The following is a 22,116-nucleotide window of genomic DNA, read 5'->3' on the forward strand; positions in this document are numbered from 1 at the left end:
GCAGCTTTTTAAAAGTTAGAAAATTAAACATATATGTGACTTTGAAGTAGTAAAAAGGACGGACCCAGATCTAAATTCCAATCCTGACTCTGTTAACCTAAGTCCCTTATATCTTAGCCTCTTCTCTTTAGTAACCATCAAGTCCACCAATGATAAAATATGATAACAAATTGCAGATTTCCTAGCATAAAACATGAAAAATAGTAGATATCTTTCATTTTTCTTTCTTACTACATCATTGCTTTTATACTTCTCCAAGTAGAACCATATTTCTTCAGTTTAAATACCTAAAATTTTTAATGCATGTAATGAAATTTCTACTCCGTTCTAGTATAAATCTTGTACAAGGAAGGACCCTAAACTCATTGCTTGAGTATCAAGAACAAAGGGTATATTTTTGGTTTGTTGTTTTTTTTGGCCCAAAGAAAAAAAACATTTGTTGATTTGTCATCTTCCCGAATTCTATCTCACTATGTTGATGATCTTTTTCATATCTTTGCCTACAAATGGAGTCTTTTTCTTAACTTTAATTTACAGCCATACTATCCCATTTAAGCATTTACCCTATATACTTCAAAACTCAATATCCTATAGCATGACACCAAACGTTTCTTCCAGTAATTCCTCTCGTGTGAAAGTTGCAACGCAAAACAGATCACAGGCATCCACTATCAGGAAAAACTAAGGTGTTTATACCTGACCTCATCCTAAAATTCTACAAGTAAATGGAAATCATGGTTCTCACAGTTACTATTTCCTCCCCTGCTAATTAACATCCTTCTTTGAAAATCTTGCTTGGAGCTCATACTGTTAGAACAGTAATCACAAGTGACATTCTACCTGGAACAAAGCATGCAAGGATTTAGAGATTTGTCATGAACCACACTTTCTTTCTGGGGCCCATTGATCAGCAAAGCTCTCCTGTGACACTTTTCTGGTTTCCTGGAAATGGAAGTAATCCAATCACATCGTGAACACAAGCCCATTCTACTTATCCAGGAGAACTTGTTCAACAGTAATAGGTTAATTTCCACTATCAATCTAATTCCGTATTTTTCAAATTGCATGTTGTAATCTAATAGTGGGTCTTGAAATCAAATTAGTGTGTTATAAACAACATTTTGAAAAGTGAAAGAAAATAGAATAACATGAGATGGATTGAAAGAAAACAAATAGAGACTATCAGAGAGCACCACATACAACAGGGACATATATTAAAACATTACTTTATAAAACTTTTGTTTTCTTCATGTGTATGTGTGCATACGCATGTGCATATGTCTGGGTAGTAATGCAGGAGGTATTTCTTATTGTGGACCATAGCAAAACAATCTTCGAAAGTCACTGAACTGGTATAACAAAGATCAGCCACCCGGATGTCACTTCAAGGAAGGGTTTCTTGCCCAGCTGCTGCAAATGATGGCATCAGACATCTTCAGGGATTGCTTCTGCTGCAAAGAGCCGCCTCCCACCTCAAATTAGATCTTACCCTTCTCAGGAGCTCCTGCATCCAACAGTTGACGCAGGGGAAAGAAGGCCAGACTATTTTGTTCCAAACCAAGACAACACTGAAGGATATTTTAATTTCATATCTCCTCTTGGGATCAGTTGAGACTGTTGTTCAGATCTGCAGAGCACTTCAATCTCTCCCTTTACCCAGGCCTTCTTCCTTCTTCTCTCTTCTACAGGTGTAGATTGCAAGGCACTCCTTAATAAACATTCTACTACACACTAAACTCCACTCTAGCATCTGCTACCCAGAGAACCCAACCTGTGATATCTAGATGATGGGGTAACAAGTTTTGTGGGCCAAGTCAGCTGAGAAGGCCAAACCTATAGGAAGCAAATAATCTTTAAATAAAATATAATACTTAATTTTTCAAGGGAACTGCAAATTCAAAGGCTAACATTGTAACCCTACCGTTTACCCTAATGGCTACTGATGCCTTTGATCAAAGTGAGCACATCCATTTATTAACAATGGTTAGTCCGTTACCATTTTTTCCTTCCCTTGCACAGCTGTCCTATCCCAAAGGAAATATGCTCAAGGGGCTATGAATAGTGCTTCATTTCTTCTGCCAGCACTGCTCCCATTCATCCCAGCTTAGCGGCTCTTTGGTTATTCTTGCCATCCTTTGTCTCACAAATATGCCTACATCAATGCAGCTGAGAAACAGTGAGCAAACCAGTAATGTCAACTATAAGGAGGGGTGGGGAGCAAGGAGGCATAGAGGGTGTTAATAGTGAACCATGCAAGTTACTTATATTAAGTATTATCCAAGGAAAAATGTTCAGAAAGCTGTTTAATACCTGAGCTGTGTTTTCTGGGACAACCAAATAAAATTCTTACAGCAGATGAAATATTCTCATAGAAGGTTATTTTGTTTTCTAGAATATAAATATTGGCAACAGAGACTGACTCAACTATTTTGACTGACTAATTTGGTCAGATCAGTTTTAAAAAAAAGACATTAGTTTGTTTTTTTTAATTTATTTACTTTTAAATTAAAATATTTGTATTTGCTCAGTTATCCTGCTGTCACATAGGATATTTCTAACATCTTGCTCCAACTCTGAGACGTCCTGTTTATTTTCTTCCTCAAGTATATTTTGATGTGTGTCCTCTAGATAGGAACCAATGGTGGTAGGTGGGTTGGGTGTAAGGTGGAAGTTTTTTTAACAAAAAATGGAGAAAGTCAAAGAATTTTTAAGATCTCCAAGTAAGGACATTAGCAAAGTGCATGTAAACTTGATAAAAACAGGCATTTAACTCTTAATATTTTGGTCCAGTATAATTATTGTATAAATTCCAGCAAAGGTGGACATTCTCACATTTCTTTTCATTTTATTTCCAAGGGAAAATAATGGTCATTTACTTTTCTTTTTTCTTTAAGTAAAGTGAGATAAATAGAAAGACTAAGAAGTAGCAGTGTATCTGTTGTGCTTTCACTAAAATGAGGTTTATTTTCTTCCATTCTGGGAATCTGCTCAAAGAGGAGATGGAATATCAGGTAGGTTTGAATAAGGGGAATGGAGTAATAAGCTTGCAGCCACAATATGAATGAATTAGAGGAAACAGCTGCCACCTAAGGTTGCTCAATAAAGTGATGCAGGGATTCCATGTGATCTGGCATTTCCAGTGTCTCGATGGTCAGCCAAATTTCTTTGTTTCTCATGCATTTTCTATGCTGGGAATGTTCTCCTAGCTTTTCAGTCTCCTCCCAGACCTGTCACTCCACTTTGGAAGTGCAGCAACTGTGGCTGCCTGAAGTGGTGACAACGAAACAGGGGCCCCCATCTGCTTTTTCTTTCACACTGTAAATAAAGCTGTTATCTATCATAAAATGATTGAAGAGGCCCAGAGATACATTGGGGGTTGAAGGAAGACCCTTCAAAGATTCACTTGCAAATGGAGCTGTAAACTAACTTGCAGGGGCTAGACAGCCTGTAGGAGGTGACTTCTTCTCATTGGAAACCCAGGTCCTGTGTGTCTACACTCACTGAAAAGGAGAAAGAAGCCATATTCATACCTGTCACTTTCCCTGTCACAGCCAGAGGAATCACATTGTTCCAGATGAAGGACAATGAGTAATATCCATTCTGCTGAAGGTCTGACCTCTAGATCACGTGCACAATGTCAAGCTTTTCTCATAGAGACATTTCGTTTATCATAAGACCTTTCTATTTACTTGAGGACTTGGATTCAACAAAGAAACCAAGAAGATTGAAGGGACTTCCCTGGTGGCACAGTGGTTAAGAATCCGCCTGCCAATGAAGGGGACATGGGTTCGAGCCCTGGTCTGGGAAGATTCCACATGCCGCAGAGCAACTAAGCCCATGCACCACAACTACTGAGCTTGCACTCTAGAGCCCACAAGCCACAACTACTGAAACCCACGCACCTAGAGCCTGTGCTCCACAACAAGAGAAGCCACCGCAATGAGAAGCCTGAGCACCGCAACGAATAGCCCCTGCTCGCCGCAACTAGAGAAAGCCTGTGCGCAGCAACAAAGACCCAATGCAGCCAAAAGTAAACAAATTTTTTTTTAAAAAAAGTAAATTATGGTAAGAAAAAAAGAAGATTGAAGATTATTTCTGCAGCTGTATACCTACACTGAAGATACATACTGTGTTATCTCAGTGTCATTCAGTTACTCTAATGACAATTAAATGAGTTTCATGGGGTGGTAGGCTATCGCTGCTACCTCTTTCAAAGTATAAATTTTAAGTCACTATACATGTCAAGAGAGAAATGTCTAGGACCCTCCTAGGTGGTAAACCTGTGGATACTCAAAAACAAATATAAAAAGAATGAGACAATCTAAGTGAGAAAACAACTTAAATAATTCAGTCATGTAAACTCTAATCACACTTTCTGAAATAAATTACGATGTCCTGTCAATGAATAATGAAACCTGTCAATGAATAATGAAACCTTCACACACTGGCAGCTATGAAGAGCAGCATTATAGACTCAGGCAAACTCATAAATAACAAATATTTTCTGCTGTGAGTTAAGTTCGAGACAATTTGGCACCCGGTCTGGTACAGAGTTATCCTTCTAGCTTTTGGCCACATTTACGCTCTTTTTACATTTTAGCTAGAGTCTATCCCTCAGAGTCTTTCAGTGGTTTTCTTTAAGTAGTTTCCAAACAGTTTAAATTAACCATCCTCTTCAAGAGAGAAGAGTTTAATCCTTCTCTAATTATATGACCTGATTGTGAACTGTGAAAGTAAACGATGTTAATTAGTAGGACAGACTGGGAATAAAAGAGGCAAAATAAATGCTTTTTTCTCCCTCTACCTGTTAACCCCCATTAGTCACTTTCCTGTGAATACTTTGGTTTGTCTCTTAAAAGAATTTTCAAAGCATGTGATTTCTCACTTTTCTACTTCTCTAAATAGTAAGCATAATCCAGGCTGGACCATTTCCATGATCTCTATTGTTTAAAAAAAAAGTAAAGTTTCTCAACAATATTAGGACAGTTTTCTTTGTTTACATATATAACTCAGGAAAAATACCATGAAAAAGTGTATTTGTTTTCTATTAGTGCATAACAAATTACCTCAAGCCTTAACAACTCAAAGCAATAAGCATTTATTACCTCACACATTTTCTGAGGGTCATGATGGAAGTGTCATACCTGAATGGTCCTGGCTCAGGGTCTCTTAGGAAGTTGCAATCACAACCTCGACCATGGATTTCAGTCATTTCAAGGTTCCGCTGGGGCTGAAGGATCCATTTCCAAAGTGGCTCTTCTGCATGGCTGTCGGCAGGAGGCCTCAGCTCCTCACCACATGGACTTCTCCGTGGGACTGTTTGATCATTCTCATGCCATGGAAAATAATTTCCCCTAGAGTGAGCATACGGGAGAGGGCAATGCCTTTATCTCCTAGTCCTAAAGGTCACATAGCATCATTTGTGCAATATTCTCCTTGTTAGAAGGGAGTCAGTTAGTCCAACACAGACTCGGGGGAGGACTCCTAGGTTCAACCCTTTGAGTTTGTGGACATGTATTCAAATCACCACAGAGGGGAATCCTATGGGAAGGTCAGCTCTCTCAGCGATCTCATATACAGTATCTGGAATCTCTATCCCAAAATAATCACCCCTCAAAAAGACAGATGCATTATTCAACCATAAAAAAGATGGAAATCCTTCCATATGCAATAGTATGGATGAACTTTGAAGACATTATGCTAAGTGAAATAAGCCAGTCACAGATGGACAATTATAGTATGATTCCACTTACATTAGGAGTATAAGTAGAATAATCTAACTCATAGAAGCAGAAAGTAGAACAGTGGTTGCCAGGGGCTGTGGAGAGGGGGAAATGGGGAATTGCTAGCAGTTCAAAGGGCATAAAGTTTCCGTTATGCATGATGAATAATTTCTAGAGATCTGCTGTACAACATTGTATATTGCGCACTTAAAAATGTGTTGGGAGGGTAGATTTCATACTATATGTTCTTACCACAATAAAAATATAATTAATTTTAAAAGAAAAAGTGAATAATTCACAATAAGAAGTTACTCTAGCTGGTTTCCCTGTGGTTAAATACAGCTACAGGTAACTTGTCACGTATGCTAGCACTTTCAGATGATTACATTTTTGAATTTTTTTAATTAAAGTTGTTAACTTGACCTACCAGTTACGAACTTAATAGAAAGATTTTCTAATAAAAATTCCATTATACCATTGTTTTTACAATACAAATGTATTGGTTTTCTATTGCCGCTATAATGAATTACCACAAACTTAATGGCTTAAAACAACAATCATCTGTTATTTTATAGTCTTAGAAGTCAGAAGTATAAAGTAGGTCCACAGGGTTGTGTTCCTTCTGGAGGCTCTAGGAGATAATGTGTCTCCTTGCCTTTTCTGACTTCTAGAGGCCACCTACATTCCTTGGCTTGTGATCCCTTCTCTTCTACCTTCAAAGCATCTTCTCTCCTCTTGACCTCCTGCCTCCCTCTTCTAAGGATCCTATGATTACATCAGGCCCACCCAGATAATCCAGGATAATATATCTATCTCAAGATCCTTAATTTAATCATATCCACATCTGCAAAGTTACTTTTGCCCTTTCACAGATTCTAAGAATTAGGAAATGAACAACTTTGGGGGGCTTTTATTCTGTGTCCCACAATTGATTTTAGGAGGATGTCACAGTTCAATTAAATTGTGGAAAATACCCTGACAGATTTAGTTAATACCATAAGAAAAAGACTTAAATTGATTTGACCTATCTGTTAACACATAACCAGTGACCAAAATGATCGACTTTACGTACAGAGATCACATTTGGTCTTCTTTCCAAAATCAAGCCTTAGGAGGCTGGAAAATTGCCTTTACTTCTAATACTTGTTTATAGTTAACATCTTGGATAAACTAGAAATGAAGCCTGAAATACGTGCAGGTAATACTCTCAAAACATCAGTTTCTTTTACCAGTGGCTCCCATCCCACATTCTTATCACAACCAACCAACAAATGATGAAGAAATACAAACTGAATATTGGGAAATGTTCACTTTGAAACATGAACTTTGCCAAAGAAACTCTGGACAATTTCTTTTGAGACTGGAGAAGAGCTTTTCATACACACAGAATCATAGGACTTACAGAGTGCAATGGGACCTAGGAAATTTTAAATAATACAGTTCTTCTCCACTCCTGATGCCCACCCCACACCCCTCATTTTATATGTGAAGATGCTAAGGATCAGAGAGATTAACATACTTTTAACCTCTTAGTAAAGTTAGTAAGTGACAGAGCTTGTCCTAGAGGCCAGGTCTTCAGACCCCTGACCCAGTGTATTTTTACTTTATCATATACCCATCACATGCCCAGATTTATTCCTTGTTTAAAAAAATGCAGTGTAACGTGTGTGAAGGCTGTGCATGGCATGGGGCAATGGCAGGAATGGCTGCCACGTGATAAGACCTCAACGTGTGCTGGCTTCTATAACAGACGCCTTTAAATATGTTATCTATCTATATTTTATCACAACAAGGTAGGAAGCATTACCCCTGCTTCTAAAATGAAAAATGAGATAAAAGATTTTTAGAAAAGTAAAAAAAACTGACCAAAGCAAGAGTGCTAGGATGTGGCCTGGGCCTCTCCTTTCAACAACAAAGTTCACAAATAAATTCTCACTACATTTCTGAAGAAAGAATAAAGAACTATGCAAGTTGAATATACAATTTCAGCTGTCAATAACATTATGAGAAGAAATTGCTACCAATTTCATGCATTAAAAGTTGCAAAACCACACGGTGTTAATAGATTCATTTGTTCATTAAACAAGCACTCACTGAGTGTCAATTATGTACCAGGTGTTATCTATATAAGACGTGAAAAAGATAAATTAGGTGCCACTCTTATTTAATAAATAAATCATAAAATTTTAGGTAGTGATATATATTTTAAAAGAATCATATAATTTCAGCAGGGTAGAAAGGGAACAGAAATTTACAGAAGAAAGACCTCTCAATAAGGTGACCTTTGGGAAGCAATCTGAAGATGTGAAGGAGATAGACATGAGGAGGCTTAGGAAAGAGTGTGCCAGACAGTAGGAAAAGCACTGTAAAGATCCAGATACAGGCAAACCTTGACCTGCTTAAGGCAGCAGGAAATCCAATGTGAGCTAAAGCCAAGTGGCTCAGGGTAGGACATCAGGCAAGGTCTTCTCCATGTAGATCATTGAAAATACTTTGGCTTTAATCCTGAATATCATGGGAAGTCTTTGGAAAGCATTGATAAGGAGACTAAAATGACTGAATTTACATTGCAAATAGGTTAAAAATTGCATATGAAGAAAACATGGTAGGTGGGCAAATATGGAAGTAGATCAGGTAGGTTGTACAGTAATTCGTGTAAGAAATAGCAGTGCCTGGGGTAAGTTGATAATGATGGAAGGTGTGACAAGTGGTTCAAATCAGAACACAGTTTAAAGGTAGAGCCAAAACACTAGCTGGTGGGTTGGATTGGAAAGAAAGAAAAGTTAAAAATGATTCCTAGCCTTTTAGCCTAAGTACATGGATGAAAATAAATACCATATACTGAAGTGAGGAAGAGATGGGGAGGATTATATTTTAAGTGAGAAGGTGAAGGTCAAGAGTCCTATTTTACATATATTAATGTGAGAAGTTAATTGGATGCCAAAATAGAAATAAGGAGTAAACAAATATATTTAGGAGTCTGGGATTCAAAAGAAAAGTCAGATAAAGAGATTAGAGCAAAAGATTCATCAGTATTAAATGGCATTTACAGCCATGAGATTGGATGAGTTCCCCTAGGAATTATAACTAGGGAAGAGAAAAACACCTCCACTATTTAGAAGTTGGGGAAAGCAAGAAGGAGCAGTAAAAAAGATCATGAAGGAGCAACCAGTGGATAAGAAGAGAATGATGGGAGTCTAATGCCTTGTAAGGCAAATGAAAAAAAAATGAATAAGCATAGGGAGATTTTCCTTTTGTAGAAAGGCACAGATGATACAGTAGAAAGATTAGAGGAGTTAGGGAAGAGTGGGAGATTGGGCCATATTAGGGGGTACGATATCAATGACCTGGGTAGCCTGGACTTCCGGTCGTATCCAAGGTAATCTAGACTGTTTTAGTTGAGAGCATAGAATGATTAGTTAAAGGTATGAAAAGATAGCTCACACTTTCTAAATAAAATTGAACTATGCTAAGTATTATTATTAATATCATAAAAATTCCAATTTGTGGAATGCTTAGGAATTGTAGTTTTCTGCTTACTGACTCTTCTGCATAGCTGCCAACTAGGGTTTCAGCTTTCAAATTATTCTCAAATATATCCATACTTTGGTATTCAGGGTACTTTAGTATATTAAAATGAACATGAGCTAACACTCTTTCTAAATATTATTCTCATGTTGAATAATTTTAGGTAGCAATTACACTGGACCATTCTCACATTTAGATTCAGGGAAAATCGGATTAAAATTAATGTCTAGGAAAGCCTTTAGACAGTGAAAAAAAATTCAAACTGGTTATATTAGAATAAATTCTGGTACTCAGAAAAGGGAAGAAAATTCCAGCATGACCCCTCTGTCTTGGTGACCCCAAGTGGCTGACAGATTTATCTATGCAGAATTACGTAGATCTTTCAGCATTAGTTGGCACTGCTTAATCTGATAAAATGGTTTGGTAAAGGTACAGATGCCAATCACTGCCACAGACCTAAGGAGTAGCCCTGAGGATCAGAAACTAGATTAAATTTGAGGTGACAAAAAGAAGTACCAGGGTAGTTTTTCATCCCTTATCCTTCCTTGTAGGAACTTTTTATTTTGTAACTTTCCCCTATTTTTATTTATAATCAAGTAAATAATAAATTTTTTTTTTTTTACGGTATGCAGGCCTCTCACTGCTGTGGCCTCTCCCACTGCGGAGCACAGGCTCCGGACGCGCAGGCTCAGAAGCCATGGCTCACGGGCCCAGCCGCTCCGCGGCATGTGGGATCTTCCCCGACCGGGGCACGAACCCGTGTCCCCTGCATCGGCAGGCAGACTCCCAACCACTGCGCCACCAGGGAAGCCCAATAAATAAAAATTTTTAAGAATATAGGGAACATGAATCTCTGCTTTATATCAAATACCTTATACTTTCTTAGACCTTAAAGTATAGTACCAAAATATTTTTTATTTATGCATACAGCACAGCTACATCTGGGTTATTAGTCAATTAAACTCTAAAAACAAGGAGCTCTCTTTTCCTATACAAAAGAAATTTACACAAGGTCAGGTAATATTTAAAATATTTTAAAATATTATTTAAAATAACTGAAACTGAATTCAGCTGCACATTACAAGGCTCATTCACCATGATCAGTAAATGGTTCAGTATAGTTGCGAGATAAAAAAGTTGACATACACAATTCAGTAGTGTTTCTCTACACTAATGACAAATTTTCTGAATAAGTAATAAAGAAATTGATACCATTTACAGTAGCATCAAAAACAATAAAATACTTAGGAATATATTTAACTTAGGAGGTGAAAGATCTTTACTCTGAAAAATCCAAGGCATTGATGAAAGAAATCAAAGAAGACACAAATAAATGGAAAAGTATGCCATGTTCATGGACTGGAAGATTAATACTGTTAAAGTAGCAAAACTACCAAAAGCCACCTATAGATTCAACACAAACCCCATGAAGATTCCAATGGCATTTTTTACAGAGGTAGAAAAAAAACACTCCTAAAATTTATATGGAACCACAGAAGACCCAGAATAGCTAAAGAAATCATGAGAAAACAGTTCAAAGCAGGAGGCATCACCCTTCCTGATCTCAAGCTATACTGTACAACTAGAGTCATCAAAACAGTATGGTACTGGCATAAAAACAAACAAATAGACCAATGGAACAGAATCAACAGTGCAGAAATAAACCCAAGCATACACAGTCAACTAATATATGACAAGGGAGCCAGGAATACTCAATGGAGAAAAGACATTTTCTTCAATAAATTGTGATGGGCTAGTTGGATATTCACATGTAAAAGAATGAAACAGAACCCATATCTTAAACCACTCACAAAAATTAACTTGAAACAGATTAAAGACTTAAAACATAAGACCTGAAACCATCAAACTCCTAGAAGAAAACATAGTAATAAAACTCCTTGACTTGGGTCTTGGTAATGAATTTTTGCATATGGCATCTAAACCACAAGCAACAAAATCAAAAATAAACAAGTTGGACTACAGCAAACTAAAAAGTGTCTGCACAGCAAAACAAACAATAAACAAAATGAAAATACAACCTAAAGAATGGGAAAATATATTTGTAAACCACACATCTGATAAGGGTTTAATATCCAAAATATGTAAAGAACTCACACAACTCTATAGCAAAAAAAAAAAAAACAAAAAAAAAAGAGAAACCCACAAATAACCCAATTAAAAAATGGGTAAAGGTCCTGAATAAACATTTTTCCAAAGAAGATACATGAAAAACCAATAGGTACATAAAAAGATGCTCAACATCACTAGTCTTTAGGGAAATGCAAATTAAAACCACAATGAGATATTACCTCATGCCTGTTAGAATGGCCATGATTAAAAAGACAAGAGATAGCAAATGTTGGTGAGGATGTGGAGAAAAGGGAACCTGTGTGCACCACTGGTGAGATTGTAAATTAGTACAGCCACTTTGGAAAATACTATGGAGGATCCTCAAAAAATTAAAAACAGAACTACCAAATGATCCACCAATTCCACTTCTGGGAATATACCTAAAGGAAATAAAAACACTAACTCAAAAAGATATCTGCAACCTCATGTTCATAGCAGCATTATTTACAATAGCCAAGACATGGGAAAGACCTGTGTCCATCAATAGATGAATGGATAAAGAAGATTGTTGTATACACAATGCAATAATACTCAGCCATAAAAATTGAGGAAATCCTACCATTATGTGACAATATAGATGGACCTTGAAGGCATTATGCTAAGTGAAATAAGTCAGACAGAGAAAGACAATACTGTGTGATCTCACTTATATGTGGAATTTAAAAAAGCTGAACTTACAGAACCAGAGAGCAGAACAGTGGTTGCTAGGGTTGGGGGAGGGTGGGTCAAAAGGTATAAACTTCCAGTTATAATAAGATAAAGAAGTACTAGGCATGTAATGTACAACACAATGGCTAGAGCTAACACTGCCCTATGATACATAGGAAAGTTGTTGAGAGAGTTAATCCTAAGTGTTCTTATCACTAGGAGAAATTTTTTTTCCTTTTTTCTTTCTTTTCTTTTTATTGTATCCATAGGACAAGACTGACGTTAGCCAAACCTATTGTGCTAATCATTTCACAATATATGTTAATCAGACCACCATGCAGTAAGCCTTAAACTTATATAGTGACATATATCAATCATTTTTCAATAACACTGGAAAAAATTTAAATATAATAAAATAACAACAGTAATGCACAGTAGACATCATTGTGTTACGTATACAGTGTTTTCCATATAACTTAAAACTGTGTCGTAAATACAATTATAATCTAAGACATTAAGGTAATTCTGTCAACATGTGAAAAATACAGTTATCTTCATTTTTTAGTTTAGATTTTGTAAAATTTCATAAGCTATATATATATATATATATATATAATAGTATAATTGATAAGTAAAATGGTCAATATTCATTGTCTAAAAGACAAACTGCTTTTAAAACATTCTTATTTTTTATCTCATTTCAGGAATGGAACTCATACTTACTGACTATTGTCAAATATAATTTTATTCACTTAAGAAATGTTTCCTATATTCTGAAAAATAATGTGAAATAATTCATATGATAAAACATCTGTTTTCTCATGCCAATAATTTTTTTTTCTTTGCATGAGGGATTACTTCAACATCCCTCAGAAATGGATTATATTTATCACTATCTTTATTTTTTTATCCTGATAAATTAGGGTTCAGAAAGTTTGGATGGCTTGATTATAATAAAAACAAAGACATAAGTGATGTTCAGTTTTCTTTATTGAATAATACAAAAATGAAACACTACATCCTCTACCTGTTTATTGTTCTCAAAGGATCAGACATAATCCTCTGCTTACTACAAATAACTCTTGGAACTCACAAATTCCTTTGAGGTGAACAGAGGGCCAGGGATGTGTGGATGATAAAGACTTTAAAGGGATTTTGATTCTTAATGCACCTTTGGAGGTACACTTTATTTTGTACATGATAAATATAAACTCCGTAGGCTCTCATGAGAAAGCTGCATTATTTTTTTAGATTAGAAATACCTGTACTTATGTTTTTTCACATTTACCCATGCCACTCAAGCACCTAATTTACTTGTAGCTACTACTTGCTTTACTAGAAATAATTAACAATACTTCTTTTCCCTATTTGTTCCAAGTGCAGCCTCTTGGCCTACTAAATCTTACTGAATTAGATTATGCCTACTTTTATGCTATATCTCTTGGAAAAGTAGCTGACCGTATTCTTGTTTCTTAAATTTACCTATGCTGATAAAGAGCAATAAATTTTGGAACAGAATTTAAAGACATAGTTTGGGGCAGATACAAAGAGATTCTGTTTTGTTTGTTTGTTTGTTTGTTTGTTTTCTTCTGTGGTTGTTACATAGTGTAAATCATCCTCTTAATCCTCTTATTTTGATGGTTGACAAAATTAACTGTACTGCAGTACATATGTGTGTATACAAGTACACAGAATACAAGGGGGAAAAAAACCCTATCATTTCCTCAAGACTGGCTTGGAGACAATTCTCTCTCCAAATTCACTCAGGAATCAGGAAGCAGAAAGGGTTGTTTTTCATAGACAAGAAGAGGGGAAAGGAAGGTATATGCTATAGAAACGAACCACAGTATTCCTTGATTTCAAGGGTCACACAGAAATCTAGAATTTTTAGGCTTCTATGTAGTTTTGTGTAACAGAAACAGATCCACAATGGCTGAAGCAAATAAAGGTTTACGGTTTCACATAATAGGAAATTCTAAAGTGGGCCATTTAGGGCTGGTGCATCAACCCCAGGATCTCATCAAGAAGCTGGGCTCTTTTTCTCTCCTGCTTTGCCATTTTTAATATGTGCCTCTCGATTTTGGGAAGAGCTTTGTTATGGTTGTGGACTCTACACCTCTGCCGGATCAGGAAGCTGGGGACGCGCCCTCAGACGCCGCGACTGGTCCCTAGCTGTAGCCCCGCCGCTGCCCGTGATAGATCCCTGTGGCCTTTAAAATGATTGAATAACGATGGACATGGATGCAAAGTGACTTCTCTACTGAAGCAGAAGATTCTTATTACCTTCCATTAACTCAGTTTAGTCTTCAAGAAGGGGCAGAACGAGTGAAATACAGAAAACTGAAGAGAAGAAAACCTCACTTTGGAACTTTCTCCATGACTGTTCCTTAAGCCCTATCTTTCTACTTGTTTTAATTTTGCTGTGAATTTATAAATAGTGAAGACCAAAGAAATAGAAGAAACATTTGAGAGCTTTATACCAAGAAATTTGCCTTGAGAGCTGCTATTCTTAGGAGGGAAAAGCATATCAAGTTCCTGTCTGATTTTTTTGTTGTTGTTTTTAAACAGGTTTCTTATGTCCTTAGATTTTGAAGGATAAGTCAAATATAAATACATACCTGCACACTATTTTTAGCAGCTGTGTAAGAATAATGAGATTTGTAAATTAAGGGCTTTGTAATGTGGATGTTTTGCTACTAGAGTTGACTACTCAGAAGATCTTTTATAGCTCTTCAGTGTTTTATTTTTGATTTATCACTTCAATGACATTATTTGCCCAAACAAAAGTCCATCTGTCTTTCTAAGCTATGACCTTTTTGTGAACAGTGTTTGCATTCAATGTGCAAATGTCCATGTATTATCTATTTAAGCAACATCATAGGGCCATCACTCAAGGAAGTTGAATGAGGTGAACATTGATATAGCTCTTTCCCCTTCCCCCTATTTTTTAAATGTAACAAATACTTTTCATGTTCCCCTCCCCCTTCCCCTTTCCCCTTAATTTAACGAGTCAGGATCTAGCTAGTTTAAGATGAGCAATTGAGGGGACTGAGAAACTGATCCACACAGAGCCTGGCTTCTTTGTGCTTCATCATAAGGTGTGCTGCCGGCCAGCCTAATTTTAAGTACCCTTTTAACAAGAGAACCTCGTGGAAATCCAGCCGGCAGACTCAAGGAGTTCAGGAAACAGGACCGCAGAGGTTACGCTCTGGGATCCTGGCCATGAGGTTGGATGCCTCACCTTGTTGAAAAGAGACACTGGACCTAAATGGCGCAGCATGACTTTGTTCCTGCTTGGCTAAATTTCTCAACACCACAGTCAGCTAAGTCACCTACAGCCACCTTCGAAAAACACGGAGAGCACCTACCCCGAGGAGATGGTAGATTTGGAGTAAGCCGTCGTCGACATAATTCCTCTGATGGCTTTTTTAACAATGGACCTCTACGAACGACAGGAGATTCCTGGCACCAGCCCTGCCTGTTCCGGCACGATTCCGTGGACTCTGGTGTCTCTAAGGGAGCATATATTGGAATCACAGGGAACCTGTCTGGTTGGCACGGCTCTTCCCGAGGTCACGATGGCTTGAACCAGCGTAGTGGGGGTGGCACAGGGAACCATCGCCACTGGAATGGCAGCTTCCACTCCCGGAAAGGCTGTGCCTTTCAGGAAAAGCCACCTGCAGAGATTAGGGAAGAGAAGAAAGATGATAAGGTAGAAAAGTTGCAGTTTGAAGAAGATGACTTTCCTTCTTTGAATCCAGAAGCTGGCAAACAGAATCAGCCATGCAGACCTATTGGGACCCCTTCTGGAGTGTGGGAAAACCCACCTAGTGCCAAGCAGCCCTCCAAAATGCTAGTCATCAAAAAAGTTTCCAAAGAAGATCCTGCTGCTGCCTTCTCTGCTGCATTCACCTCACCAGGATCTCACCATGCAAACGGAAACAAACTGTCAACCATGGTTCCAAGTGTCTATAAGAACCTGGTTCCTAAGCCTGTACCACCTCCATCCAAGCCCAGTGCGTGGAAAGCTAACAGAATGGAACACAAATCAGGATCCCTTTCCTCTAGCCGGGAGTCTGCTTTTACCAGTCCAATCTCTGTTACCAAACCAGTAGTACTGGCTGGTGGTATAGTTTTAAGCTCTCCCAAAGAGAGCCCCGCCAGCACCACTCCTCCAATTGAGATCAGCTCCTCTCGTCTGACCAAGCTGACCCGCCGAACTACTGACAGGAAGAGCGAGTTCCTGAAGACTCTGAAGGATGACCGGAATGGAGACTTCTCAGAGAGCAGAGACTGTGAGAAGCTGGAGGATTCAGAGGACAACAGCACACCTGAACCAAAAGAAAATGGAGAAGAAGGCTGTCATCAGAATGGTCTTGCTCTCCCCGTAGAAGACGAAGGGGAGGTCCTCTCTCACTCTTTGGAAGCAGAGCACAGGTTATTGAAAGCAATGGGATGGCAGGAGTATTCTGAAAATGATGAGAATTGCCTTCCCCTCACAGAGGATGAGCTCAAAGAGTTCCACATGAAGACAGAGGAGCTGAGAAGAAATGGCTTTGGGAAGAATGGCTTCTTGCAGAGCCGAAGTTCTAGCCTATTCTCCCCTTGGAGAAACACTTATAAAGCAGAGTTTGAGGACTCAGACACGGAAACAAGTAGCAGTGAAACATCTGATGACGATGCCTGGAAGTAGGCATATAAATGCTTACTGTTAAATCTGACCCAGTAAACTCAGCTTGTGTGTTTAGGGGTTATACAGAAGAAATCGTTCTTTTCCTTTTCCTTTTCTTATGTTGTTGTTGAATACTTCATGCACAAGGGAAATAATCATATCCCAAAGAGAGCGAGCGATTGGCTTGTTTAGCTTTTGTTGTTGTTCTTCCCTGTTATCTGCTTAATAGAACTTCGTGTGGTGGGAAAGATTTTTAAAACACATACACATACACACAGTATATATGGGGCGATGCACAGGTGGGAGCTGGCAGGGCAGAGAGGAGGAGACACTGGTCTGCAGCAGCAGCTTCTACTACCAGCCCTTGGGGCACTCACCCCTGTGCTCAAGCAATCATTGTCAATGACAAAGTGACTATTGAAGTTATAATTGTATTAAATTAATGCTAATAATTTGGATATTTTATTTTATTTCTGGCTGCTCGGGTAACATTAGCCCTTAACCCAGCATATATGGTTTTTTCACTTTTTTTTTTTTTCCTTTCTGGGTACAGCTGTAAAATATTTGGATATAGGAAATGTTGTGTTATTCTTGCAGCCTTGATATTCAGGGTGGATTGTAAAATATACATTTTTGTGAGATTTCAAAGATTAAGATTATTTTGATAACATTATTTACAGATTTAAAAGATGTGGTTATCACAAGTCTGTTGAGGGGGAAAACTACTGCATAAAATAACTAACTTGGAATAAATATTTTGCATCAGTTTGGAAAAAAAAAAAAAAATGTGCCTCTCATTCTTATAGTCCCAAGATGGCCTCACCTCCTCCAGACACTGTATTTTTGTTTAGACATAAGGAGTAAAAAGCACAGAGATCAAATAGCTAAAGTGAGAATGTCAATTATTTGACATCTAATTGTATTTCATTGGCCACAAATGTGTGTCCACCAACCAGCCTAGCTGGTTGGTAATAAAAGTACTTATATTACTTACTTAATATAAGTAAGCCCCATACAAAATGTGGGACATACTTATACCAAAAAATTATTTCATTGCTTTCCTGAAATTCAAATTTAACTAGGCATTCTATGTTTGTTAAATCTGGCAACTCTAAGAAAGGGAAACTAACTATTGGACAGGCAGCTAATATTATCTGCTATAGAACCTGTGCAAAATTCCTCCATTCCCCATTATAATGTTGATACATTCTCTCCTCAGAGAACCTAACTTCAGAGATTAAATAGATGGTTTTATAATTGCGAACTGCAATGGTTAATTTTATGTATCCATTTGGCGAGGCCAAGGTACCTAGATATTTGGTAAAATACCAGTCTGAATGTTGTTGTGAAGGTATTTTTAGATGAAATTAATGTTTAACTCAGTAGACTTGGAGTAAAGCAGATTACTCTCTGTAATATGGCCGGACCCCAGCCAATTAGCAGAAGGCCTTAAGAGAACACATTGAGATTCCCCAAAGAAGAGGGAATTCTGCCTCAACACTGTCTTCAGACTCAAGCTGCAACTTCATCTCTTCCCTGGGTCTCCAGCCTGCCGGCCAGTTTTGCAAATGTTGGACTTGCCAGCCTCCACAATCCTGTAAACCAGTTCTTTAAGATAAATAAGTCTCTCCATAGATAGATAGATAGATAAATAGACAGATAGATAGATACATAGATAGTTAGGCATCCTTTCTGTCCTGTTTCTCTGGAGAACTCTGACTGATATACAAAGTCAAAAAGTTAAAGAAAATATTTGACTGAAGAAGTTTAAGGGTGTGAGCAGGCCTATAAACAACTGAAAAGTATACAGGCTGGATTCATGTATTCTTTTTATGTTAAAATAAAGAGACGGTAGTTAGGTAATAACCAGCTACAAAGCAGTTTTTTCCCCACTGGATTAAAACCTTCTCTTCAGAACCTCCCTTGCAATGGCAGCTGCTAGCGAATTTAGAGGCACGTTTCTTTTCTTTTTTTTTTTTTTTTTAATATATTTATTTATTTATTTTTGGCTGTGTTGGGTCTTCGTTTCTGTGTGAGGGCTTTCTCCAGTTGTGTAGAGAGGAGGCCACTCTTCATCGCGGTGCGCGGGCCTCTCACTGTCACGGCCTCTCCTGTTGTGGAGCACAGGCTCCAGACGCGCAGGCTCAGTAGTTGTGGCTCACGGGCTTTGTTGCTCCGCGGCATGTGGGATCTTCCCAGACCAGGGCTCGAACCCGTGTCCCCTGCATTGGCAGGCGGACTCCCAAACACTGCGCCACCAGGGAAGCCCAGAGGCACATTTCTTTTTAATCTATACTTCTTTTATAATCTAGTCATAGTAGATGCTTCAGAATACTTGACTTTGAATAATTGTACATACTTTAATAATTTTATTACTCCTCCAAAATGAGGTCTATAAACTTCTCCACCCAATTAATCTACTTGTGGGAGTCAAAATGTCTCAGAGGAGTTCAGTGAAGTCGAGTAAAAAGTGTTACGGCAGGCATGGACTTACATACACTACCAAACGTAAAATAAATAGCTAGTGGGAAGCAGCCGCATAGCACAGGGAGATCAGCTCGGTGCTTTGTGACCACCTAGAGGGGTGGGATAGGGAGGGTGGGAGGGAGACGAAAGAGGGAGGAGATATGGGAACATATGTATATGTATAGCTGATTCACTTTGTTATACAGCAGAAACTAACACAACAATGTAAAGCAATTATACTCCAATAAAGCTGTTAAAAAAATGTGTTAACAGCAATTTTTTAAAGTTTATATCAATGCTATCCTGTGTACTCATTTTCTAATATTTTGCTAGACCTTGTACTCAAAGAAAATATCTTTTTTCTATAAAAAACAAATTTCTAACACTAGTAATGTGTTGATTTCCCTTCACCTAAGAATGTGTCTCTAGTGACAGTTTTATCAATATTTTTAAGAGACTTCCTGGGTGTGGCTGGAGAACCTGTCATCCTTTGATAAGAAGAAGAAAAAAAAAATGTTCTAAGTGAAGGCCGAAAGCAAACCTCTTACTTTGCATTCACTCTCTTAGGTTTATTTAAAAAAAGAAAGAAAGAAAAAGAATCTCTGTGAATCCAACTACTATTAGTTTCTCTTAAAATTAAAAACAGAAAATCCAGAATTACCAACAATTTAGATCAAATCTGTGTTCAGAATGGAACATGTTAAACTCTAAAAGAATAGAAAAAATGAAATTTTAAAAAATGAAGAAAAATGAACACAGTAAGAATTTGAGATTTTTCAATATATTTCCTTTGGAAACAATTATACAGAAGAAAGCTAGAGTATTCCTTTTTGTTCCTCTTAACAGGACAAACCCAACTTCTGGGTTTAGACACAGTGAAACCTGTGTCTAAAATTTTTGTTGATTTTTTTTTTCCTCAGGTCACCCATACCCCTGTTTACTCACAGAAAACATAGTCTGACTTTACCCCACACGTGGTGTTTTCCTCTTGGTGTATCAGCACTGCCTTCCCCCTGCCTGACTCATGTTCACGTGATAGAAATAACCAAGAATGAATATTTCTGTAAAGTTACCAGGACACCCTTCAACTGAAACTCAGGATCCCCAAGTTAACATGAGCTACTGACACCTCAGACCTTCAGTCTCTCTCCCCAGATGCTCACCCTTTGCTCCACGCTCAAGCCAACAGGTCCTACTTTTCTTTAGAAGGTTGGGATAGACCCTTACTCTTTAATGGTAAGGAGATGAGAAAGGAGGAGGGTGACAACATAGTAAATCTTAAAGAATCAGTATTTCTCTAATAGAGAAAGGGTGGCAGGGGAGGTATAAACAAAAACTGGGTGATTCTGAAAGACTGGATCCTGGTTTCCCACCTTGCTGCTAGCTGTGTCAATCTGGGAACTATATGCTGTTTCCCTACCCTTTCTAATCTTACTGGGGGGGATGTGAGTCTTCCTTCCAGATCCTCACAAAACCCCCCAAGGCAAAACCTAAATTCTGTCTATTTCAGCCCAGTCTTATGACCTCCCCCTATCCTTCAGTATTTGCAAAAGGCAGATTAAAAAAAAGAACACAGTAAACAGGTGACATTGGGTGGAAAGAGGACTGTACTTGGAGACACTACATGTGGGATAGATGTCCCAGGCCTGTCACTTAGAAGCTGTGCAACTTTAAAGCATATAATTTTTGTGGTGTTGTGGCTTAGAGTGAAAATGAAAAAAGAATGTTCGAGAAGAATGAATAGTTGCTATTTGAGCCTCAGTTTACTCATCTGTAAAATGAGATAAAAATTCCTAACTCTGGGGTGAGGAAACAGTGGTTGGGGGTGGGAGAGTAGTGCTGTTATGAGATTAAATTATGCATGTACAGCACCAGCACAGCCTCCATGCTGTATTTCAATGAGTGGGTGATTTCCTTCCCCTTTCCCTCTCTGAGAAAATTTCATATCGTGGCTGGGAATTCCGACTTCTCCAGTTGTCTGTGGCTGTCACAATTAGTAATCCAAGATCCCCACCTTCATGGATTGTATATTCTAGGAACTATGGGGGTTATTTGGAGGAGTAACTGAAATGACATACGGTAAACTGATTTTTACATGTGTTAGTTGTTTTTTAAATTAAAATATCCCCTCAAAAATATAACTTTTGACCTGTATATTTATCATATATCAGTCCTTTTCACTTTGGGCAATTTCTTGCAAAGACTGGTTAAAAATTGCTGACAGACTGTAAGAATTCAGAATCCAAATATAGGAAACAGCAAATTTTTTTATGCAAAAAAAAATAAAAATGCTAATCCTTGCACTTTTCATTGTTTTATTGGACTAATTTAGTCTTTAGACTATAATCCCAAGTATACAGGCAAGTCTTTTGGAAATAAATAAAGAAAAAAAAAATCTAAAGGAAGACATCTATTTTTAGCTTCCCACCAAGCCATTTCTTGCTCAGCTGTAGTTATTCCAAAATTGGTCACAGTTTTATTTGACCTGTTCTAAGAGGGAAAAAATAAACTTGTAAAATGGATTTTTATAATATGCACTACCAAATTTAATTTTGATCTTTAATGCAAGTATGAGCAGAACAGGCCCTGTCAGATATTTATCACCACCATTTGCAAAACAATCAATCTATCCCATTCCCAGACTCAACCTGCTGTTGACCCGACACCCCAAAGAGGGCAAGACAGGCTTCCTCCCGCCCACCCCTGCCTGTTGCTAGGGCCGCCCATTGTCTGGCTAATGAAATCCTGGAACCCAGCCAGAGCTGTAGCCTGTGTGCGTGGTTTAGTTTTGCTTTGTTTTTAAGGATCACACACATTTTGGCCTAAACTGCAGACAGAAGGCAGAGGAGGAGGATCTTATTTTATTTAGAAGAGAAAACCCAGAAAAGTGAGCTCTGCCTGAAGTTGTCTCATGTTTTAAGAAACAAGCTTAGGTAAATGATTAAAATA

The 22,116-nt window shown here is 37.9% G+C and overlaps 1 protein-coding gene across 1 annotated transcript; it reads left to right on the forward strand.

Annotated features, from left to right (window-relative positions):
- Positions 1–15,261: 15,261 nt before the first annotated feature.
- Positions 15,262–16,722, forward strand: LOC307058139 (vasculin-like protein 1; the record flags this gene model as incomplete). Its single annotated transcript, XM_079711534.1, has 1 exon — positions 15,262–16,722. The coding sequence occupies exon 1, from the start codon at positions 15,298–15,300 to the stop codon at positions 16,720–16,722; it is 1,425 nt and encodes a 474-aa protein (XP_079567660.1). The 5' UTR covers positions 15,262–15,297.
- Positions 16,723–22,116: the final 5,394 nt, after the last annotated feature.

Source organism: Hyperoodon ampullatus (genome assembly GCF_949752795.1).
Source record: "Hyperoodon ampullatus genome assembly, chromosome: 9".
In the NCBI taxonomy this organism is placed as follows: domain Eukaryota; kingdom Metazoa; phylum Chordata; class Mammalia; order Artiodactyla; family Ziphiidae; genus Hyperoodon; species Hyperoodon ampullatus.